The sequence below is a fragment of the Melanostigma gelatinosum genome (genome assembly GCF_949748355.1).
Source record: "Melanostigma gelatinosum genome assembly, chromosome: 9".
Classification (NCBI taxonomy): domain Eukaryota; kingdom Metazoa; phylum Chordata; class Actinopteri; order Perciformes; family Zoarcidae; genus Melanostigma; species Melanostigma gelatinosum.
The window spans coordinates 3,519,311-3,544,870 of NC_136642.1; the positions used below are offsets into that span (position 1 = coordinate 3,519,311).

General features: G+C 44.0%; 1 protein-coding gene across 11 annotated transcripts in view; it reads right to left on the minus strand.

Moving 5' to 3' along the window:
• The window catches only part of cspg5a (chondroitin sulfate proteoglycan 5a), a 40,032-nt gene extending 24,657 nt beyond the window's left edge, over nt 1-15,375 (minus strand). For 5 of the 11 annotated variants that reach the window (XM_079275019.1, XM_079275016.1, XM_079275020.1 and 2 more), the window contains exons 1-2: nt 14,764-15,375; nt 341-1,325 (exon numbers count right to left, since the gene is read on the minus strand). In XM_079275019.1, the coding sequence (XP_079131145.1) occupies nt 341-1,325; nt 14,764-14,860 (1,082 nt within the window). In that variant the 5' untranslated portion in view covers nt 14,861-15,375. The remainder of the gene's footprint in view (nt 1-340; nt 1,326-14,763) is intronic. The other 6 variants (XM_079275022.1, XM_079275023.1, XM_079275018.1 and 3 more) reach the window with 2 other exon arrangements.
• Nucleotides 15,376-25,560: the final 10,185 nt, after the last annotated feature.

The window sequence follows — 25,560 nt, forward strand, 5'->3', positions numbered from 1 at the left end:
CAATGAAAAGTCACGCTGACGAAGATGCTCGATTGATGCAAGCAACACGATGATTACATCGTGATGCTTGGTGCTCAAACATAGTCAAAGCTGATGGCCGATGTTTTCCTGATTCTTTAAGTTAAGATGTCAGCCATATTATCTATTATCTGTTTTTGTTGCTGCTGTTCAGATTCATTTTGATGCAGATTCAAAAAACTGTTTTTGTTTTGTTTTGTTTGTCATGTTTTTCTTGTGTTGCAAATGGAAGACAACTGCTTGCAGTGTATTGCTGAGTGGTAGGAACTTTCTTTGTGATTGCACTGTGCAGTATATTCTCAGTGTTTTTGTTGCGTCATACCTGCAGAAGACTCCCATGCCCTCCAGCAGGTAACACTGACCCCCGTTGAAGCAGTAGTTGGGCAGCATGTCGCAGGGCGAGCGGCAACTTCCGTTCATCATCTGGTACCCCACACGGCATCCGCCCATCCCGTCCGACCCGTCCACCGGTGAGGCCGCCGGAGGAGCCGCCACAGGGATGTTTGGTGCTGGAGCGCCAGCGCCGGGAAGCGCCGCCCCGGGCATGAAGGAGCCAGACCCCGGGACCCGGGGCTTGGGTCGAGACCCAGCGGAGAGCCGGAGGTCTTCGTCGCTCTCGTAGGCGTCGGTCGTGGTGCTGTAGGTGTACTCGTCAGCGGTGGGGGACACGCCGTCCTCGTAGGGTGTGAGGTAGTCATAGTTGTCCGGCATCGCCCAGGAGGTCGCGTCGCCGCCCTGCAGCTCGTGGGCCAATGATGAAGGAGAGGGCGGGGCCAGGTCAAGGCCACGCCCACGAGATGAGGGGTCGAAGAAGTCCACATGGAGGACGTCGGGGTTAGCGGGGTTGGTGGGGGCTGAGGGCTGAGCGGTGGTGGTGGTGAAGAGGCGGTCCATGTCAAACACGGCTGTGTCCTTGGCGTGGATCCAAGGCGGGTCGGTGTGCGGCAGACGCTCCTCCTCTTCCTCCTCCACGCTCTCCAGGACGTCCTGTCCGCGTGGGTTGCTGGGCAGCAGGTGCTCCGTCTCAGCCGAGTCAGGGCTTAGCTGGGGCGGGGCGGCCACGCCCACTTCCTCCAAGGCGGGAACCATGGCCTCGCCGAACATGCCGCTGCTCTGCTCTTCCTCCTCGCCGGCGGGGGGGATCCGGTCCGCCCCCGGGGTCACAGTGGCAGGACTGTCCGAGCTGCTCATCATGGTTACCGTGGCGACGACCTCGTTGGCCTTGACAGGCCCCTCCTCCTCGCCGAGCAGGGCGGTGACATTGGCCGCACTGTCCGGCTCAGTGGCATTGGTCCCGACGACGGTTCCTACAAACACAAAACAAAGTGTCTTAGTACAATTATAGCAGCTGAGAAAGTGTTCTGAGTTGGTTTTAAAGTTTCGAAGGAAACAGATAATAGTAATTTATTGCACATCTTAAAATATAAATCTATCCCACACCTTAAACCATAAATCCAGCCCAGATGTTAAAACATAAATCTATCTCGATTTGTGAGATCCTGTGTGCAGATGCATGAGAGCCACTATGAACCAAAACACAAAAGATTTTTTTTCCTCCCAGTATACAGAAACACAGCGGTGAGAGAACTTCTGCAAATTTAATGAGGTGCAAAATGGTTTCACTTGGAAAAACAGACCGCAGTTTGTATCGATCAGCTCGGGGAAAAACGTCTACTCTCAAATGGGCTCCGGTTGCCGGAGAGCAGGGCTCATTGGGGAGACGGTTAGAAAGCAGCTGGTTTGATTTAAAGCACCAACATGGTCAAAGACTCACTCTGAGAGATTGCATCAATAAAATGTATTCAAAAAATACCCATGAAAATGTGTAAAATATCCGTGAAATAAAACAAAAACATGAGTTTTGTGTATTTTACTGAACGAGTAACTTTGAGTGAATGCAGCTTTTTTATGTCCTTAATGGGCCACCATAGATGATTAATATAACTTTGGAAATGCAATTCAAAGTCTGACACTTTGTCACTTATGTTATTATTCTATGTTTTACTTCTATTTGGGGGATAATCCTGCTTTGGAACTACAGTTCACATAATTTGGGGCTTTGGAGGTGAAAACAGGAAGTGTTATTTTGCCATGCAGTCAAATTGAGCCTATTATGGCAATAAAAGTATTCAGAATTAGCTATTAGCAGTTCCTTTTTCTAACATACCCATGGACGTACGGACAACCATCAGTGGATTATATTGTTACTTCTGAAAACTTGGATGATTCTCAGTAAAATCTTGGATTTAGAGCGTCTTTTCTCAATGATTACTCAAGATAGACATCTGAGGTAATGATATTCTTATGTAAGTGTAAATCACATTGAATCTAAGAACATGTGTATGACAAATAAATCTGCTGCACAGCTTTAGCTGTAGAACAAATGTCCCTCTGTGCAGCAAACAGTTGAAAAAAAAGAAACAAAACGCTGATCCTGCACAAACCATGACGTCAGAAGATGCAGCAACCGTTACTGTGAAAAATTCAACAATCGAGGGGTTGGAAATAAACCGGCTGGAGACGGAGCGGTGGAACCAGCAACCATCCTTTTCTGTAAGGCTCGCTGTATACAATACACGAATACAAATTTATCCCTCAAAATGTTGGCCTTAAATCTGATCACAGGAGCAAAATAAATGTCATTTGAATTTGAATATTTGCAAATATTTCCTGAGAATAGCTGCAAACTGCACAGAGCTGTTGGATCTTTTGGATCTGAACTACAAACACAAACATTTACACCTACAATCACCAACTGGTTCGGTTTCCAAAGACTTTTTCCAACCTCTCGCTTCAAAACACCAGCGGTCCACTGCCACACGATGACATCACAAGTCTCCCTGCATTATGTGACGGACAAAGGGGGCTCAAGGAGTCTGGCAGGGAACCCGACTGGGGGAAACAAATTAAAACGAGACGTGATCGGCCGTACACTTATCCTCCGGTCGATTACTTCACCCGAGGGCGCCTCGTTGAGTCACGCAAAGAGCTGATCTACGGCCGCTCCTCCTTTGGATTAAAGCAAGAATACACCAATGTACTTGAACGGCGAGGAGCCGGGATTACGGATTATGTTGTTGGAGAGCGAGGGATTTGGGAGATTTCGGGGGTGGGGGGGGGGTCTTGAGAAGACAGCGTCTCGACGATTGTATGAGAGCTTTAAATATGTGAAGATGACGGAGACGAGACTGTCCATCATGAAAGCCACCAACTGTTTTTTCTGAGCCTGGTTAACGTTGGAACACTTGGTCTAGACACGTGGTCTCGTTTAAAATAAGAACGACCGTTGCGTGACTTAAGCTACCGACGTCACATCATGTGACTCAGTGGCGTAGCGTCACAGAACCTCGTCGGTCAACTCACCTTTTGAATTCACGCGGTCCACGAACGCCGGCCCTGTGTTGGTTTGACCCGTCCACCTTGTCTCCCTCCCGCCCTGAGCAGATTGTCTCGCTCCTAATACATGCGTTCGTTGCTCTGAGCGTCGAATAACGAAGCAGACGGGTTGACATTAAGGCCTGGTGTGTCTCATACGGACGCTAAAGCGTGCCTCGTGCGTCGGTATAAAGACGGCGAGGGGCACTGCCAGACCAGGCGCCATATCAGACCTCTGTTTACAATACGACTGCATTTCCCAGGATGCATTTAGTAAAAAGGTGCATTCATTTGGAGAGAAATCTTGTCGACTTATCTTAAATGATAAAATAATAAAATCACACGCTTAAATATGAGGCAGTGGCCTCATCGATGTCTTCTACGCTAAATAAAGGGTTCACATTTATACATCGTACTTCAGACAACATACGCTCATGTTTTAGGGTTTTAGGGGTTCAATCCCCCCCCCTGTGATCCCCCACGGTGAATAAGTGTGTGTGGTTGTATAAGTAAGGAGCTTTGGTAAACAGCCTCCACCAAATGGCATATGTGAGGATATCTGTGAGGATCTTTGCTGACTGGCGGTAAACTGTGACCCGATCCTCTGGGATTTTAATCTGTCCATCTCTAAATCTCTCCTCAACACTCAGCGAGGCTCCATGTGCACAGCCGGTAGTTCATCGTGTATTATGACCTCCACCTAAGTTTTATGACTCTCATGATGAGCCGTCTGATGTGGAAGCAAACAAGGTGCACACCCTTTGATAGCAACGAGCCAACAAGCTAATAACTTCATCGCTTATTAAACCGCAGCAGGACGAACAGGAAACCAGCACCGAGCTACTTTTACACGATCTCTCCTTCCTCAGGGACGATGGTCCACAGATCACATACCTTTTAATCCTTCAAGTCAAATCAACGGTACTTGTAAAGCCCAATGTATCCAATGTCTTAATGGGCTTTTTCATCTGAATAATGTTTATATTTGAAATGTCACAAATATGTGAGCTCAAAGTCTGCATCAGTCCGTACGGAGAGGAGGTCGGGGTGGATGGACGGGTCAAACATGGGACCTTCACCGAGGAGAGCGGGACTCAGTGTGAAACCAAAAGTTACGTGCTTATTCGAACCCAAAACATGATCTTTTACTAAATCTAACCCAAGCAGTTTTTATGCCTAAACCTATTAAATGTAATCGAGAATGTAGCTTTGAAACGGCAAAAGAGAGCAACGAGCGTTTATAACTCTATAACGCTGATAATCCACGTATGTAGAGACGGTGATATGAAACGTAGTTTTGGTTCAGAAACGTCGATATTCAATGGATCCGTGGGTTGCAACATGTTATTTTTTGCAAATGGATTGCAGCCCTTCATCATCATCAGTTGTTCATTTTAGGACTAAGAGCCAATTAGTCCTTTTAATGGTCTTACATGTTGACTGAGCTTTAACTCATTAATTGTTAATAACCATCCTTATTTCTGGCATCACAACATTTTCTTAAGTCGAAAAAGAAACCCTTCCGCACGACTGCATACATCTGCTGAGATTATAAAACTTAAGAAACTATTTCACACATGTTCACCGTTTTTTTCAGTTGAATTGAGGCGTTAATTGAATAGAATGAGGGAGTCAGTTCGTCCACAAGGAATCCTTTGAGTTGTATCGTAGCCGGAAAGAACAACGGAGCTAAAAGTCTTCTTCATATTGAGAGGAATACAGGGAGGGCACATTGACCTCTTTGCTTCTTCTTTGATGGATACATTTTTGGCTTTTAATGCAGTTATTAGACAGAAATAAGTGAAGAGGGGAGTAAGAGACGAGGATGTCTGTGATTGCTGGGAACTGGTTGAAAAGAACGAACCCTCCATCTTTGATGGTCACATGATTACCCGATGTTCACCACAACAAAACGATCCCAGAAACTCAAGATTAAGCATCAGCAGAAGCAGCTGTGGCCTGTGAAAACTCAAACTACTGACATGAACAGATGCAGACCTCGTCTGCACAGGAGATCTTGGCTCAGCTTCTATTTTTCCATTTTAAAGAAATTAGTTCCGCGTTTGAGTGCGATTACTCATTGTATAGAATGAAATACTTCCGCCGCGGTTTGCATCAACATCTAATGTCAAAGTGCCCTTGAGCAAGGCTTTATTTTTTCTACCAGTGGCTGCTGCTCCTGCCAGTGAAGAGGATCATTGAATTGTGACAATGTGCGAATATAAAGCAGCGCAGCGCTGATGAAGGGCACGCCTGCCATGAGAAATCGTTCCTGACTTCACACTGATTAATGGATATTCCTCATGAATGTGTGCATGTTTTCATAAAAACACAAACATCATCATTACGCGTGAGGCTGTCACTTTAGCCACGAGGCTCTTGACAGGTGTAAGGCCTCGGCTTTGTTTTGCTGCGTCTTTGAAGCCGGGGTCGTTCTGGGGCTAATCCTTCCGGCAGTCCCACAATCCACTGCTGTTTAACACATCAGCTGAGCGGCCCGGGATAATATGCAAAAAAACCCTCACTCACTCACACACACATATATAAATAACCGGCTTTACTATAACCACACATAAGCATTTTACACACCGAATGCTTGACGCTCAGCAGGAAGTCAGGATTTCAGACGATCACACTCGCCTTCACTGGCTTTGTCTCTCGCTTGTGTTTTCACATCGACACACACTTGACAGCGGCACACTCGTTAGCGGACAGTTTGTCCGCGTGAACGCTGTGTTTGCGTGAATCTCCCGGGGAAACCGGTCAGCCTTCAACACAAATACCTCTTCCTCCTGCTGCAACAAGCCTGATAAGTACAAACTGCAGGGACTGGAAGACAGACGGTGATGGCTGCCGCACAACAAGAGAGAATGACAAGTGGTGATGAGGACGCATGGTAACGAGGCAACAGGGAGACGGGACTCGTCGTGACAAGAGAGACAAAACAGAGAAACAGCCGGAAAGGAATAACTGATGGAGGATGTGACAAAGTGAAGGATGGAGGAGAGAGAGATGGGTTGTGTCTGAAATCATTCATCACATAGAGGACTATATTGTGAGCTCATCTGCAAAAGTGGGGGAAAAAAATACTTTTGCACACCACTCTCATTCTCTCTTGTGCCGTTAATTACGTCATCGCTGTCGCGCAAATTACAGTGACTCCACATTTCTACGATTCTTAATAAAGGAAATAAAAAGCAAGATGTCTTGTAAAACAAACATATATTTTACACACACAGGCAGCTGCACACATTCACACATCAGAACTCAGGTGGTCTGCTGGAGGAGACCACAGTGGTGTCAGTCTGCCAGCATCCTCACTGTGCATCTCTGGACGCAGCTCCAATTAAGCCGACTTGTCTCCCGTTCACGGCCTCGTTAGCTTAATTGGATTAACGAGAAGAAACGTCCTGACGGACAGCTGGTTTAGGAGCAGCGTGGCGGCTCGAGAAAGTCAATTCTGCATCTCAACGGTACACAATAATGTAATAATACTCGTGGTATAATAATACTGCTACTGTAATATCAGCCCTTGTGTTTTGGAAATGAAAGCGCACAGAGGTGTTTTAAACTAATTCAAGTTCTCGTGTGTTATGAAAGTGAGTCCTCACTTTAATTCATGTTCTGCTCGTCATAACTGACCACAATGTCACAAAAGATTGTTTGTTGCTTTGGCGATCAGCTAAGACTTCACTGAGGCGGTACTATCCGCACTGGAAAACAAATCGAGAAAAGTTCTGATGCCACAAAGTGAGTCGATTGGAGCAGAGCTGAACCGTGCAGTGGAAAGACGGCACGAGATCAACTTCGTTGCCGCTTCATTTTAAACAAAATAACAATCTGGGACTCAATAAAAGAGTGAAACTGATTGTTTTTAAGGGCATTCAAAGTGCAGGCCGAGCAAAGCCAACAACGAGTCCTGTACCCCGTTAGAACCCCAGACCTGGCAGACGAGACGTCAGCTGGCGGGGTCGGGGTCCGGTCTAGCCCATATGAGACAAAACTGATGGAATGAAAGAGTCCTTGTTTGTATTCCTCCCACTGAACATGAGATAATCAAACAGCATTACATAAGATGATTCCACAAACTGCATGTCTGTTTATATTTGTGTGTGTGTGTGTGTGTGTGTGTGTGTGTGTGTGTGTGTGTGTGTGTTGTCTCTCTGCCAGTATCACCCACTGGTAATTGGGGTGGCCTCCAGCTTCTCTAGTAAGGGGGGTGTGGATGGTCATTATGAGAAGAGTTTGGCTTGTCTTCTTGTGAGTGTGTGTGTGTGTGTGTGTGTGTGTGTGTGTGTGTGTGTGTGTGTGTGTGTGTGTGTGTGTGTCAGACTGATTATTTGGGGGTTGATGGCGCCTCGAGGCCAAGTGCTGTTAGCCTGTGCTGGCGGGCCGCCGACCTTCAGGCCTCGCCTTTTGTTTAACCCAGATCAGTTTGGGGAGGGGGGGCACAAACACCACCGACGGACTCTGATTGGCTGTGGCAGGCCGTAAAGAAGAACCTGATTGGTTGTGACAGTTAGGGCCCGCCAGCCAGTTTGCTGACCCAGACTGGAGGTAGAAGGGGAAAGGTTGGGCCCCGGATGGCAAATTCACAAAAGCTTACAGGCTCCCGTAGAAACAATATGGAGGTTCTGTTGGTTACATTGAGAGTAAAATCCCATTATAATATGGAATATAATACAGTGTGAGCTCACATTGTTCTAGTTGTGGTGTTCAACTAAAAGTTGAGTGAAGCTCATGGCTTCACATCGGTTTAAAAAGTGTAACATTTGACAATTGGCAAGTATTTAAAGAGGAAGTTGCAACATACTCATTTAGCCAAGAAAAAAAGGCAACATCATCAGTTATAATTAAAGGTGCCAAACTGCAAAGCTGTTGTTCAATTCTTTATTTCTGGATGAGATATATGTTTAAGCCCCTTTTTTGGTTTTTAATCTGACTCACTCTCTTTTTTAAAATATTTAGTGTTGCTTTTGTGGTGTTTTTTGTGCAAATTAATAAACAACAAAACATCTGATTGTACCAAATAATCAGTGACTGAAAAGAATTCAGAGGTAAAATTTGTAAAAGAATCTTCAAATTTCAGCCAAATATTTGCCGTGTAAGAAGTATTTGAGCTGGACCAAAGAAATTTAGGTCACTAGGCATCAGAGATTAGTGTTGGTTCAGGTTTCTCAGCTTATTGCTTATTACACACACACACACACACACACACACACACACGCACACACACACACACACACACACACACACACACACACACACACACACACTCCTCTCTTTTCTCGTTCCCACACTCACTCACTAATGAATGAGACAATAATCGTTGCTCAGCGCTGCTCACCAACATCGCTGTAAAGAGGAAATGCACATCTGCATTCGCCTCTAATTGAAAACCTCTGCATTGATTTTACACCAATGGCTTTACCGCCTCTCTGGAACTCTTTTGTTTTTACTCCTCCCTGTCTTGCCATCTCCTTCCTCTTCATCTCCCACTTCTTATCTCATACATTTCATTAATTTCTCTCTCTCGCTCCGCGTCAAATCAATTCTTCCTCACCTTCTCCCCCCCCCCTCCCTCCCCTGCCCCTCCCCCCTTTCCCTCCAAGCATTCTCTTCTCTATTTTCTCCTTCCATCACTTAAATGCTTTCATTTCTGACTCCACAGGTGGTGGGATGGAGGAAGGATGTGTTGCCTTGGAAACACGCTCGTCCTCGTCCTCGCTGGAGCCGCAAGACTCGGCTGAAGATCTGCGTCGGCCCACATTAAACACACAAAATAAAACAGACACACCTGATAATAATAACGTGTTTGACTTTGAAGACATGTGCTTTTATGAGGTTGAAAAATGTGACGTGTGCAACTCTTGTGTGCGCGAGTGTGTGCGGACACGTGTGCATGCATGCACGTGCACATGTTAATATTACATACATCACATGTTAAGTGCATGCATACTGTATGTGTGCATCCATGCATCTACATTTACACACAAAGATGTGCTTATTCCATCTTCCATCCTTTTTTTTATTCACCCTGTCGCTCACACACACACACACACACACACACACACACACACACACACACACACACCGCCTACATGAACACACAAACATGTAAATTACTGTTGAAGGGCACCTGGAGTTTGAGAACAACGCCAACTCAGCAGTGCTAAATAAAAAAGGAAAAAAATGAACACCCTACTGTACGCTAATTGTTTCGTTTTCTTTATCTTAAAATGAGCCGTTAATATTCACATACGGATGACATGTTTCTCTCTTCTTCTTCTTCTGCTGCTGCTGCAGACTGTCATATTAGCATTCAGTCCTCCCATCACACGCTTATGTAAACCCACACATTCTCACACACACACACACACACACACACACACACACACACACACACACACACACACACACCTGTCATGGCAACAAACCAGGTTCAGCATAGAGGCGGATAATTAGAGACACTAAGATCTCCCACTGAAACGCAGGGTTTTTTAGGATCAACAGCTGTTTGAAGGAGGACGAAATTGACTAATCGGTAGAGATACATAAAAACGTTTAACCTAAGAGGTTTAATGACCAAAGAGACAATCACATTTGATTGCAGGTGTTTCTGTCGCTGTGGACTCTAACTGGCTGCAGAGCTTTTATGAGACAAAGACGCTGAGGGAAACATCTGAGCTGCAGCTTCAAGCTCTGTAAACACATCCTGCTCGTTTTTTACGTATCGCAAATCATGAAAAACAAACTGCCCGTCGTTACCTCGTGTACAGTGTGTCAGCACACACGAACACACAGTAACCCAGAGTAGAAGCCCAGCTGGTCGAGTCAAGCCCACATACGTATGCTGATGTTGGCCTGCAGGCAGATCCAGGTGGGAGGATATCACAAATGAGATTAGGATCACGTAGTTTCCTCACAAACTGATTTATCTGGGATGAGCCAATAGCCTCCACAGGTCCCAATTTAGCATGAAGAGTCTCTGTCCCACCTCATGTAATTCAACTTCGGTGGTTTAATCCAAATAGTATTTACAAAAGCACGTATATCAAAACAATAAATGCCAGAAAAAGACGGGAAAAAACAAGATAATGTTTCCATTAACATGTATTTCATGAATTACCACCAGTGAAGTTCTTCTGCAGGTTTAATTCAAAATACCTTTGACTGCGGCTGCTCGAAAAAGATGATTTTCATTCTTGATTCTTTTTTTAATAGTAGTTTTTAATGTAACAAATGCAAAGAATAATTACAAATTGTTTCTTTCCTCAATTTGAATATGAAAGTACTCACAGTTGAAAAGGATCTATGAGATTATTGACTTAAATAAACTGATCATTACAGCGTTAAATTGTCTTATCGTTGGTTTTTAATGTACCCAGAGTGGATTATCCTGGTGAAAATAAAATAAAGTAAATAGACAATACTGTGTTATATATCGTGGTTACAGTTAATACAAAAAGCAAACATTAACCGCAGCTCTGTGGCAGAATAATAACTTGGGCATCCTGCATGAAAGACGGACACACGACTCCACCACGCCGACCCGACCGAAATTCATCTCGCCGGGCTTCAAGTAATGAGTTTCTGACCGGACCAATCGGCAGTTCCGACCAATCGGTGTCCTGCGAGGAGCTACAGGTGTGGAGAGGCGACTGTTCATTCTAAACACAGGTTAGGTTAGATGCTGCAATAGCCTCTCGAGAACTGGAGAGTATGTCTTCATTGAAAGAAGAGCAAAGAACAACACTGAAGGCTTTTCTTAGAAAATATGTTTTTGCTCTTCTCCCTCTTGATTGACAGATGGTTCATGCAATCATCTGCCATTTTTTCCAAACAGTTCCTATTGGCGGCTTCTCAGATGGTTCTGGGAAACAAAACCACCTCCTGCACTGAACCTTCATTATGAGGTGCAGAATGAATGTTTAAAAAAATGAATTAAAACAAAACAAAAATGCTTCTGCTTATTACTCTCCTAACTGGACCTATTATGGCTTCAGCAGTTTGACAAGTGTTCAACTCGTGCAGCCTGATGACTCGTCAGGCATCAGTCCCTTCAGCCGCTCTGGATGATCTGCTCTCAGTCGATCCAACACCCAACACACACAAACTGTGAGGCTGCGTCTGAAGTGACGTCGCTTTTTTCTTTTTCTTTTTTACAAGAACGATTGTTTAGAAATCACGCGTATACCGACGACGACGACGCACTCCACCTTCCCTTCTTGCATGTAAATCAAGAGTCAAAACACTGGTGTTTGCACAGCCGAAAATCAAACACCATGAATTCATTATGCAGAAAAAATGAATACACCAGTACAAACAATGATATCATCTACAAAAGTAACGCTGGTAATGATGGACTACACCCATTGCCAGTGGGTGTGGACACACACACAGACACACACACACACACACACACACACACACACACGCACAGACACACACACACGCATGGCCAGTACGCGTAGAGCCACCGGACCTGGCAAGGCATTTCAGCGTTTGCCAAAAAAAATCCAGCCAACATTTTCAGCCTCGATGAAATTCAAAGCGTGAAACACATTATGGCGCCGATGTGAACACACTGTTCCGCCAGCAGAGCCGGTGTCAGTGGATGGTGTGCGGTTTCCATGGCGACAGAGAAGATGCAGAGGAGAGACTGCAAAGCCATTGTTCACATACATTGTATGTATATATATATATGAAAAAAAAGGCTGGGTTGGGTTGGTGGAGTAACGGAGGGGGGACTTTGGCTTGAAGATGAACCCACTGCACAGCAAAGATAATGTGCCAGCAAGCAGATATGTGTCAGCAGGCCAGAGGAGGAGGAGGAAGATGAAGGGAGAGGAGAAGGGCATGAAAGAGGCTGTACATCCACGCAGAAACCATTAGTCTGTCAATCAAACCTATCTACCAGCTTAAACATGAGGGGTGGGGGGGGAGGGGCGGCGGCATAATCATCCGGATTAACCACACAGACGGAGGAGGATTGCAAATGGCCACCGGAGGAAGAAGCCGACGGGAAATGCATTCCGGTCGGCTGTTTGTCAGTTCGGGGCGGTTGGCCTCGGTCGTGTGTGTGTGTGTGTGTGTGTGTGTGTGTGTGTGTGTGTGTGTGTGTGTGTGTGTGTGAGGGGGGGGGGGGGGTGTGGAGGCGGAGGATTAGCCCAAGGTTATATTAAGGCGTCCGCACCAGATCTGCCGACTTCTTTTTTCGCTAAATATCCACCTGAGTTGGAGCTGACACAAACGAGAGGTGAAGCGGAGTTATGAAGCGCTTATTTGTGCTCAAAGGTGAGCAGATATGTAGATATAATAAGATATGACATTGAAATATTTTGATATCCTGTATCGATCTCACACATACTGCAAAAATCGCCATATTTATTCAAACAGTTTAGCCTCACTAGCTGCGTGAATCGTCTTTGAATCGTCTTTGGTCCAGACTGAAATATATCAGCAACCATGAAACGGATTGATGTGGACGTTTGTACAGATGTTCGTGTTCCCCAGAGGATGAATCTCATTGACTTTGGTGATCCTCTGACTTTTCCTCTCGTGCCACCATGAGGTTGACATGAGCAGCAGCAGAGAATCCAGTACATCACGGTGCTCAGCAAAGAAATACTCCCACGCATCAAGCCCTGAATGAAGGCAAATTGATGCTTTTAAACTTGAATTTCTGAACAGACTAAATTAACAAGATTCATCCATCAGCTACACCCGCTTATCCTTTAGACACCGTGGACAGGTAGCCCGTCAATCACAGGGGCTGACACATAAGTCTAAATGAACATCATGCTGTATTGAAGAAGACTTGAAACTAGAGATTGAGACATAAACTCATGTTTACAATGTTTACTGAGGTAATAAATCAAGAGAGAAGTAGAGTCATTTTCTCATAGACTTCTATACAACCAGAGGAGTCGCCCCCTGCTGGACATTAGAGAGAATGCAGGTTTCAAGACACTTCCGTATCTGCTTCACTCGGCAGAACCTGAGGTTGAAGACTGTAAGGACACAAATTGGCCACTGCTCTAAATCATTATTTGGCTCATGTGCAGTTGACAGGGAACATCTCTCTTGGACGTTCCACTGATGGGAGTTTTTACCCCCTTTTCGAAAGCTTCCCGGCATATCTTTGCGCTCCAAATAAAACACACACAATAAAAACATCATTTCTTTCGAGGGGGACGGAACCTTGAAATCACACTCCATGAATTGCAGCCAGTGCGATGAAAAGAATCAAGCAGATTATATTGGATTACAACGCCAGAGTGATTTCATCTCGTGCACGCTCCTGCATGATTCATCTGACAGTAATGTGGCCGTGCGCAATGAATCTCAGACAAAGAGACGGAGAGAGAGGAAGAGAGCCTTCGTCTCTTTTTTATGTTTACTCTGGTGGGTTTTTTTCCCTTCTCTCTCCTCCCCTCTGTGTATCAGAATGTCCGTCCAGATCCCTTCATGAATTATTCATAAACTCCCCCGGCCCTAATCCTCGCCTTTGTGCCGCTGTAGTGCCAGTGCGCCTCCAGGGACCCGGTTTACTGCATCGGGCTGGACGCTGTCACTGTCACACATCTCTGTGATTTCTCCTCCAGTGGCTTTAAATGCGCCTACAATACATTGTGTGGATTTAGTGATCTGATTTCTTCCAAAATGTCATTGTAATCTCTTGTTCCTTTAGCGAGTGCAGTGCGTTAAATGGGTTTATTCAACCCCCCCAATGCCAATTACTTACAATGTCTGCATCAAGCTTATTGTATGTTCATATCTTAAGATATCTTTATAATATTAGTCCTCATTTCAATGTGTAATCTTATAATATTTCATCTGATGTCCAAACTTTATTGTGACCTAATTTCGTTTTTTGCCTCCTGTGTCATCTCTAACATATTCCTGCAGGGACATAGCGTTCACTAATGGGTTAATCATGACATGTGTGTACCCTGCATTGATAGAAGGGTACATTTCAACAATCTAGATTATGATATTTAGCCAATTTTTGCTTTAATATCCATAAAACAAATTGCATTATTCACATTTTGTGAGGGCATTTTCCAAAAATCCATTTTTTTTGTTCAGTGTGCATTGACTGGGAAATGTCTCGATCAATATAATGTGTAGAATAATGTCACAAAAAAATAACTAACCGACACTCAATCAAAACCAGTTGAGCATGCAGTGCCTCCTAACCTACAATCCGAGCCTCACTGACCTCCTTTCTGCTGCCCTGTGGGAGTGTGCTTAGGTACCTGAATCCACAGAGAGGACGTGCTGCTGCAGCAAAATAAATGTGAAGAGACCAAGCAACTAAAAGTGGAGGTTTTTTTTGGTTTGCATGATTAAAGTGCTGTTTCTTACCGTGGACCGACAGCGGGATCAAGTGCAGAGCCAGGACGCATGACAGCAGCGTTGGTCTCCAGCTTCCCGTGCAAAAGCTCGCCTCCTTCGCCTGCATCCTCGTCGTGTAACGATAGAATAATATGATGATCAGACGGGTGGAAAAAAAGGGGGGGGGGAATTGCTGTTCTAATAGTGATATTAAGAGTTCAAAAAAATGGTGGCAAAAAGTAATCCGGGTCTGTTAAATGTGCGTGCAGTCTAGACTCCAGCCTCGCTGCGCTGCTCCTCCATAGCCGCTTGGTCTCAGCTGTCTCCTCGTATCCGTTGCTATTTCACGCGCTCGGCTCAGTTAAGCACACTGAGGTTGGTTACGGCTCCATTGCCACAGAACGGCGGTCGGAGACGGCGAGGCGAGGGTGGGGTGGTGGTGGTGGAGGCGGGGTGGTGCGTTTGGGGAGGGGGGCGCAGACGCACGCCGTGGCTCTGCTTGGCTTGGTTGGGCTCGGTAGGTTCGCTGCTTTGGGCACTTTTAAAAGGGAAACAAACGCACGGCGGAGTGCAGCGCGCCCGGCAGCCTTCTCATCATCTGGGGAGGGGAAGAGAGGATTGTTGATGCCCCCCCCCCCTCTTAATCTCTCCTCCCCCCTTTTCCTAAAACGCTTGCCTCCTCCTCTCTCCATCCGTCCCTTAAAACCTTTTACTGTTTTAGTCCTTCAAAGCCTTCATATAGGTCCTCCTCAAACGTGTGGTCCTCTTCTCTCCTTTGGCAGACATGTTCTTCTCATCTCCCTCCTCACTTTCTTCAACTTCCATGACTTTTTGCACTTTTAACTTCCTTGTTTTTCCTCTCAAAATCCCATATTGATCCATCCTTTTCCACCATTTTATTTCCCTTTTCCTATTGTTGCCCCCTCTTTTCAAGAGACATGTATCTTCTTCCTCCTAACTTTCATTTGTCTTTTTTTCTTCCACAAAATGTGTTATCTTTTCTCCTGCACCGAGATGTTACCGTTCCTTTTCCTTCCTTTCCCCAAAGCGACTCCTCCTCAAACTAGTCCTCCCCCTCCCAAGACCCTTACCTCCCCCTCCTCTTAACTTCCTTTTTCCTAAATCTGTTTTAATTTTCCACCTCCTCCCTCTTTTCCAGAGCTTTTTTCATCCTTTTTTTTTGCTTTCTTTTTCTTCATCATCCAATACTTTTGAAGCCTCTCCCATGTTTCATCCTGCTGCACATTTCCCACGATGTTTCTCCACCTCCTTCTCTAAGCATCCTACTTTTCTTTTGTTTTTTGTCCTTCCACTTATTTTTGTTCCCCTTTCTTTGTTTCAGATACATTTATCTTGTTCTTTATCATCTTCCTCTTGTTCCATAATCTTAAGATTCATCATAAGTCTAATCATAAGACTTTTTAAAACCTTGTTTTCCTCTTTTTTTTCTTCCAGAAAACGTTTTGTCCTCTCTCCCACACCTTTGCAAAGATGTGTTCCTTCTTTTTCCTCCTCCTTTACTTCCCTCCTCCCATCCCTCTCCTTTTCCACCTTTCCCTTTCCCTAAAACTGTTCCTTCCTCTTCCTCCCTAACACATTACTCCTCCTCTTCTTCCTTCCTCCGTTTTCTCAAACTTTTGAGACATTTTCCCTATTTTCCTAACTTCCTATTTTCCTTTCCCACAACGTTTCCACCTCCTTCTACTCCTCCTCCATCTCTTTCCCAAAGCTTCCAGTTATTTCCTATTCATCAGAGTGTTGGATCTCAATAGGAGTGTACACTCTGCTCTGGACACTTTTTTCTCCCCAAGGGAAATCAGAATATTTCGAAGGAGATTAACCTCCCGCCATCGTGCCATGTGTGTGTGTGTGTGTGTGTGTGTGTGTGTGTGTGTGTGTGTGTGTGTGTCAGATAGGATGAAGCAGTTTTAGATTATGTGAAAAAAAGTGTTGTTCGATGCCGTCAAAACAACCTGCTTTGTTTAATGGTGTGACACAGAGAAGCAAACAAAAGGGGGGAGGAGGAGGGGAGATGTGGGGGTGTCTGGGTGAAAGGGGGGCGGGGGGTTTGGAGGGGTGAATGGGGGGATGCACAGGGTGATGAATGCCCAAGGGCCCCGGGGGTAATGGTGGTGGTGGTGGTGGGGGTCGTGGGCATTCTTCCACACACAAAAATAAGCATAAAGAGAGAGGGGCTGGGCAACAGGAGATGTTTTGTGTGTGTGTGTGTGTGTGTGTGTGTGTGTGTGTGTGTTTACTTGGTTGTTGATGTGTATGTGTGAGTGTGAAAGCAACAGCAATGTCAACTAAATTAAATCCAAAATGTTTAGTGGAATAGAAAAACTGTGTTTGGTGAATTGTGAAAAGTAGGTCAAGTGGTTTTGGTGGCTTCTATTTAAAATCATATAAAATGTGGTCCCTTTTCTGGCAGAGACATGTTTGGAGATGTGAACGACGTGTATCCTCCCAAAATGTGTTGCCAAAAAAAAAACAATCTTGAGTAAGTACGAAGTTATTTCTCTATGTCTCTCTCGGTTAATACGTCTCTTGCACAACCATCAGTGTATTCATTATGAGCACAATAAGATCACATTGCTGCTTTTATCTGGTTTCACTGGACGACTGTTTTTTTAATCTATTCCACTGTGTGATGCCAATATGAGCTGCCAGCAGTGTTGGACAGGGGAACAATAACAAAAGGCATCCCATCTGTTATGAACTTTCGGGCACATTTTCTTTCGGTTGTGTCGTCCAATCCCCCAAATGTAATAAAGTAGAATATTTATCTTTCCTTCCTTTTGTCTCACTGTTGTCCTTGCTTATTCCGACTCATCTGAGCTGCCTTCTTCTCTCAGCTGAGTCATCCGTGCTAAATAAAATCTCAAAATCACTGCTTATTAAAACTCAACACTAAAGGCTTTTTCACATCAGGGCTGATTTTTTGTGTGATTTATTCGTACGTCAATGTACTTTTTCGAACTGTCGTGAGTTAATATTTAGTTATATGGTGTATACAATGATAATACAGCAATGCAACTGTTGGTTCCGAAAATCTAAATGTAGCTTGAATCAGACCATTTATGCTGGCCTGGTAAAATATGTTGTGGGGACATGTAAAACGTGTTGTTCTATGTCTGTGGTGTATTTTTAAGCTTGCAGCTGCATTATTAAAAAAAAAAGAAATTGTCAATACAAATGCTGTTTTTGAGGCGAACCTGAACCTTTTTCAACTTGAGCTGTGCCATAAGTGTATCAGTTATTAACCAGGAACATATACACAATATTTACACAATTGAACACATCTCACAAGTGTTACCTGTATTACAGCATCACAATTATTAAAATAGACCTTGTAGTTAGAGTTCTGGACTCTGTTGAGTATGGGTATGCAATTTTCGAGCCGAGGCCTAAAAATATTGCTAGGCCAGCAGAAATAACATGCACTTAATGTTTCATCACAAGGTTGATTTCCTGAGCTTTTGCACTGCGATTAAAGGCATCAATTAATCACGTTGTGCGGAATGGACGTGTACAAAACATACACAATAGTGTACAACAACACAAAGGACATATAGGCTGAAACAAGACGGCAAACTTTATCACTCCTTTCAACTTTATCAAAGGCTCTACTTCTCTCTTGATTTATTACCGCAGTAAACATTGTAAACATGAGTTTATGTCTCAATCTCTAGTTTCAAGTCTTCTTCACTACAGCATGATGTTCATTTAGTACATTATGGTCCATTTAGAGTCACACAGACTATAAAGAGGAGTATGATTGACAGGTCTCTGCCGCTACCAGAGCCATATACGCCGCCTCTACGTCACTCCTCCACAGTCCACATATGGTCACTTCCGCTCACTGGTTGCAAAACAAATAATTACGACAGCCAAAATCCAAGATGGCGACAACCAAAACGACAAACTCATCCACAAACCAACGGGTGACCTCACGACGACTATCTCCACTTCTTATACACAGTCTATGGTTGATGTTTACCAGAGGGAATTTAAATTCACTCAGAGCATTTCGCTAAAAGGGAACTCAATAAAGTATCTTACAGTAGCTGAAAGGCTTTAACATGTTTTACCTCAGACAGCGCTTTGAGCTAACCGCTAACATTAGCATGATGACATGCTCACAATGACAATGCTAAGATGCTGAACTTTAGCAGGTACAATGTCTGTTTTTAATCACATTCGTTTTGCAGATGTTTGCTTGTTAACCAAACATTTAGACAAAGTGAGAATGTGTGTCTCCACAACGAATTTGTCTCCAAATTGACTTTCCATTGGCATTACTTTGGTCCTGAGTGACAAGTTACAAAAAAACATACAAGTCGTGTAAACCAAACGAATAGATTTGAACATGTGACACTGGGCTGAACAGGATGTGAATTGGTCCTCTATTAGAAGACAACCGTAGTGTTCCCTGTACACACACACACACACACACACACAGACACACACACACACACACACACACACACACACACACGCACACACACACACACACACACACCTCATCCTAATTCTACATGGCAGTGCAGCGTTTGTCCCAGTGTTTTGGGGTTAATTCTTGCACAGCTATCATGTCCGATTGAGGGTCACGTGCTGTTGTTGTGACCGTCCAGACTGATGATAAATAGGGTACAGTGCTCATCAACACATGGATTAGGGGCCATTTAATCCCTCTTGTTCATTTACAAAACATAACCCCCCCCCCCCCTTCACTTCCAGCATTTGCATCTCATACAATTATTCCACCAAAATGTGCACGTTGAACACGTTAAAAATAGGTGATAGTCTCCTTTCTGACTGCCAGTAGACGAGTATGTCTCTCTGTGTTTTTTTCTCTCGTGTTATCTTCGACTTCACAATCAGTAAACGGTAGAAAATGTTCCCGTTTTTACTTGTTTTTCATATCTGTTACGTATGCAGTCTTTCTTCAAACTCGGTGCCGACTGATTTGGAACGATGTTTGAGTGCAGCTCGGACGACGACGGACAGATTTTGTGGCTGAGATGACAAAGAATCGGTCATAATAATCATTGCAACGTGCCGTGGGGGGTGTTTCCATCACTGCCGATCGGAGCTGGATCCGATAAATACCCGAGACTACTGCAGTCATTTGTCTGATGAGTGATGATCGTAACCTTTCCCACTAAAGACACACGCCAGATGTGAGTGTCCAGTAGGCTTCCTCAGCACAACAAACACTTATTTCATACCTTATCATCCACTCTCATATCTTCTTTCATCTACTCACGCTTTCTTCAAACTGAAAGCAACATAATAAAAATGTTCAATAAAGTTAAACAAACAGGGAAACTCACATATCACGGGAAAGTATCTGTATCATGTTGTCATTTGGTCTTTTACTGGGATGTGTGGTTATTTTATTTCTGCTATGCCCAACATCGCCAGCAGAGGGCGCTCTAGGCAGTATACTGAGCATCAGCAGCGAACGTAGGTAGAGCAGAAGAAAGCCGTCAGTACTAATGAGTCAAGTGTCATCCAAAGAGAAAGCTGCTTCTCAACTGACCTGATAAATGTCCTATATTTACAGGTAAACTGACTTTAAACAGAAACATGTTAGATATAACATCTGTATTCACTTGAGAAGCTTTAGTAACTGTAAAATGCAGACATTTGATTGTAGTCGGGAATGAGTTTTTTTCACGCTGCTAAAATGGCGGAGCTCATTGAAATAATTCTGCTGACTAATGCTACTCTAAAAGACAGTCCGGTTCTATGAGAGCTGAAGTTTATATATATGTATATATATATATGTATATATATACATATATGTATATATATACATAGCAACGTAGTTAAGGAATGAGCCAGTGTCATGCTGGAGAGCTAGTTAGCTAACTTACATGTACTGCTGTTTGAATGCTAAACGCTGCTAGCATGCTAACGTATTAGCTTATGTTAGTAATACTACATGCTATCCCTCCAAAGCCACGGTGTGAGATGAGAATGTTTTAAGCTATATCTTTGACAAAGTAAGAGTTCAGTCAGTATTCACGGTTGATGTTTCTTTATTATCATTTCTGTGAGAAATGTGTGTGAAGTTGGAATCCTGTGATAGCTATTAGCTATTTAGCTGTGTGTGTGTGTGTGTAAAACGTAGCATATTGCTCCTAGCAGTTTGATATAACGTTAGCTCTTTCTTAGACAAGACAAAATAGCTGACATATAACTTTGTTTCATGTGATTTTATTTTACTGTGAGAGACGGGCAGCGTTGAAGAACTTGCTAATATTGATTGAGAGTGTGTGTGTGTGTGTGTGCCTTTGTAAAGTTCTTAAATGCAGAAAAGAGAGAAGCGGTAATATTGGTGTGTATATATATATTTTGACGTTTTTGGGCAGGAGCAGCCACACTGTCAAAATGTCCTAGTTTTAACTAGATTTGATCAATTTTGAATTGTTTCTCTTGTCTGCGCTGCTCGTGGTTCATGTTAAATGTTATTGATGGCTGGCTCTTTAGCTATTTGTGCAACGTTTTCAGCAGAAGTGACTTTTGTTGTCGAACACTACCTGCATGGTTTTAGTGTCTTTTGCTTCTGGCAATGAGTCGTTTGAAACAAGTTTAATCTCACTGAAGAAAAAAGTTTTATTTCAACCTGAATATTTTTGTTGCCTGCCTACAGATGACTATATCTGGTTGTGTACACGCAGGAACATGTCTAAAGTCCAAATGCTGAGATGTTTGGTCAACCAGCGACTAACTGCGGCTGCTGAGGAGATCTTTGGTCTGTTTGAAAGAACCATAGCGGAGTACGAGGAGGAACTTTCTCGATCAAAAGAGGAGAACGAGCGACAACAGAGACGACTGGACGCTGTTCTCAGCCCTCAGCTCCGGTTACACAGAGCAGGTTGGTTCACTGTTTATTCTCTCAGCTTCTTCATGACAGATATTTACACGTTGCTCTCTTTGATAACACCACGTGTATTTTGCAGCTTGTTGAATTCTAAAATGATTCATATGTTCATGGTCACGTCCACGGTTACGGTGTGGCTGCTTCTGAAGGTTCTATCCACTGGTTCTATGGTGGAAGGTTTACGTACATTAGTCGACTATAACTGCCCACATGATCACAACTCAGCCGCACTTTATGGACGATGCAGGTTCTTTGAATACTTCTTAACAATGTTGGGGAGTGCCACACTTTTTTGCCATGTAAACTATTGATGACCTCATGGCTGCTGGTGCGTTGTGTCTTTACATTTTGTGTCGACATGTCTGTTTGGTAACTGTGCACAGGGAGTGTAAGAGGGAATGATGGCAGGAAATAAAAGTGTATGTTCAGGAGACTATTTGCTCAATACTAATATTTCTTTGTAACGTCTCTGTGTGTGTTTACTGTTTTCCTGCAGACGTCCAGCAGCTGTTGGTGGTTAAAGAAGAGGTTCCCCCTGAGCAGCAGGAGTGGAGCTACAGTCTGGACCAGGAGGACCCAGAACCCCCACACATTAAAGAGGAACAGGAGGACCCAGAACCCCCACACATTAAAGAGGAACAGGAGGACCCAGAACCCCCACACATTAAAGAGGAACAGGAGGATCCAGAACCCCCACACATTAAAGAGGAGCAGGAGGACCCAGAACCCCCACACATTAAAGAGGAACAGGAGGATCCAGAACCCCCACACATTAAAGAGGAAGAGGAGGAACTCTGGACCAGTCAGGAGGGAGAGCAGCTTCAAGGGCTGGAGGAGGCTGATGTCAAGTCCTCATTCACTCCTGTGAAGACTGAAGATGATGAAGAGGAAGCTCAGTCCTCACAGCTTCATCAAAGACAAACTGAACAGATGGAGACAGATGCTGATGGAGAGGACTGTGGAGGACCAGAACCAGGCAGGAACTCGGATCCAGATAGACATCCAGAACCAGATACTGATGAGAAGCCTGGAGACTCTTCTGACACTGATGAGGGTGGTGATGGGAAGAAGACCAGAGCACCTCAGTCAGGTTTAAACTATGTGAAATCTGATGTCAGTGATTCAAGACGTAGTGCTGGTGAGAAACTATTTAGCTGCTCTGAGTGTGAGAAAACATTTGGCTACAGTGGCGCTCTGAAGAGACACATGAGAATCCACACAGGAGAGAAACCTTACAGCTGCTCAGTTTGTAAGAACTCTTTCAACCATGGTTCACATTTAAAGAACCACATGAGAACACACACAGGAGAGAAACCTTACAGCTGCTCAGTTTGTAAGAAATGTTTCAACCAGTGTTCAAATTTACAAACACACATGAGAACACACACAGGAGAGAAACCTTTCAGCTGCTCAGTCTGTAAGAACTCTTTCAACCATGGTTCACATTTAAAGAAACACATGAGAACACACACAGGAGAGAAACCTTTCAGCTGCTCAGTCTGTAAGAACTCTTTCAACCATGGTTCACATTTAAAGACACACATGAGAACACACACAGGAGAGAAACCTTTCAGCTGCTCAGTCTGTAAGAACTCTTTCAACCATGGTTCACATTTAAAGAAACACATGAGAACACACACAGGAGAGAAACCTTTCAGCTGCTCAGTCTGTAAGAACTCTTTCAACCAGTGTTCACATTTAAAGACACACATGAGAACACACACAGGAGAGAAACCTTTCAGCTGCTCAGTCTGTAAGAACTCTTTTAACCAGCGTTCACATTTAAAGAACCACATGAGAACCCACACAGGAGAGAAAACTTAGAGCTGCTCAGTGTGTGATGAAAGATTTCACACGATTACTCAAACAAATACAAATGTTCCTCTAAAATGCTGTTCAAGCTACTGAACCTAATACAAAGTAATAAAGTGTGAGCATGTTCATGTTAGTTTTCATAGCTCATACACAATAGACAGAAATTAACAATGTGTGTCCATGTTCACGAATCACTCGATCAAAATGTCGGGACCATTTGATGATCTGCTATCTCCACAGACACGTGTCAATCACGTTGCTCCCCGCTGTCATCCTCATTTCATGTCGTTTGAATATGAGAGGAAGAGACAGTTCAAAACCTCAAAGCTTCCCGCAAATTGGTCGGTTTATGGAGCCTCTTTGGCCGGCTGTTGGTCTGTCAGTCAGAACAGCAGCAGCTCGGAGGTTTGAGAGGCTTCTGACTGAAAAATGAACCGAGACACACTCGCCTCAACGGCTACTGAGTAACTCTTGAGTAGGCCGGTTAAAGCGAAACGTTATTCATGTTATCTCTATACACGTTTTGGGTTGACACACTGAGCAGCTACTGTTGTCTCTAAAGAAAAGGACCCAAAGTCTTATGAAAGTGCAAGAACAACCCTTTCGTCAGTCCTGTGTGTCACCAACACAACATGCTCACATGAAAGTGCACAAACTAAATATTGGCCTATTAACGGGAGCATCTCTCTGAATATCCTGTGAAAAAAAAGAGGCAAACGGTGCTAAAGCTAGCTACAGATGTCTATCCTCAAAATATTAAAAAGTGTTGGCTTCTATGAATGCAGGTATGATATGGGGCTGCAGCTTGCACAGAGCCTCTTCAGCATGTGACTGTAAAGAAAAAGAATTCACATTTCAGATGCTAAACATTGAACTTGAATTTGTTGAAGTTGCACCCATCTGTGGCTAAACATGTTAGCTTCACGCCTCACATGAAGAGAGGCTCTGAACGGCGTCTGCACTATTTTAATACTTATTCCTCCGACACAAAAGCTAAATATAAGACCCCCCCCCCCCCCCCCCCCCCATCACACAGAGGGAGTAATCACCCTCTGGCCCTCATCCCTCTCCATAGCATCCTCATGGTCAATCTGCCGAATGGAGAAATCCCCCCCCCCCCCCCCGCCAGATTACAGCACTGGGTGGCCGGGATTAGGTTTTAAACAGCAGCAGGACTCTCTCTCTCTCTCTCACTCACTCACACACTCAATATTGTTCAGTTTTACTATAAACAGTTAAAATGTATATAATTAAAACAATGTATTTAGCCTGCTAGAAGCTACTTTGTTTTTTCTACTTTGTTTCAATAGTAATTATAATTTGTGTATGTCTTACATTGATAAAAGTTGAATCAATTAATATTGTTTTATACTTTTCTTTTAATTGCTGCATGTATTGCAGGAGACGAGATGACGTACTTTGTTGGACACGTTACAAAAGATACAAATCAAACCTGAAAAGAAACACGAAATGTTCGTGTGGAAACTATTTTTGTCTATCAGAGAAAAGATCCGAGAGGGATGAAAGGAGAAGACGTCACTACTTATTCTTCCACAATAGCTTGATAAGCCTGTGATGTCACTTCCAACTGTAGTTGACACACAGTGGGAACGCATCATGTGCAGATGTGTTTTGTAGCGGCGTCCCTAATCCCGACACAAAGACACATAATCCAGTTTCTCCTCCCGGAGCTGTAACACCACCTTCATCTTCAGATTACAAACCCTTCACCGGTTTACAGGATACCCCTTTTGTGACGGGTTTAGCTGAGGCCACACATGTAGAAAGGATGGCTGAGCACTTAAAAGGTTAAGGCTGTCCTGTACGAGTCGAGTGCTGCTTATTCAGGGCTGGAGTTCATAATCACACAGCTGCAGGTAGTGGAGATGCAGTGTTAAACTTTAAGTCTGTATTTTCACATCTTTTAAGCGTTTGACGACACGGCACAGCACTTTTGCTTCTGGGATTTAGGCTCAAAATGTTTTTTTTGTGTTGGTATATTCAGGATTAAATACTACGGGTACACGTGGTATTTTGCTTACGTGTCACAAAGTTGTGGAAACTACAAGCAATCAAAGTGGCACTGGTTTTTGTGCCTTTAAACAGCATCTTCCTCTTGG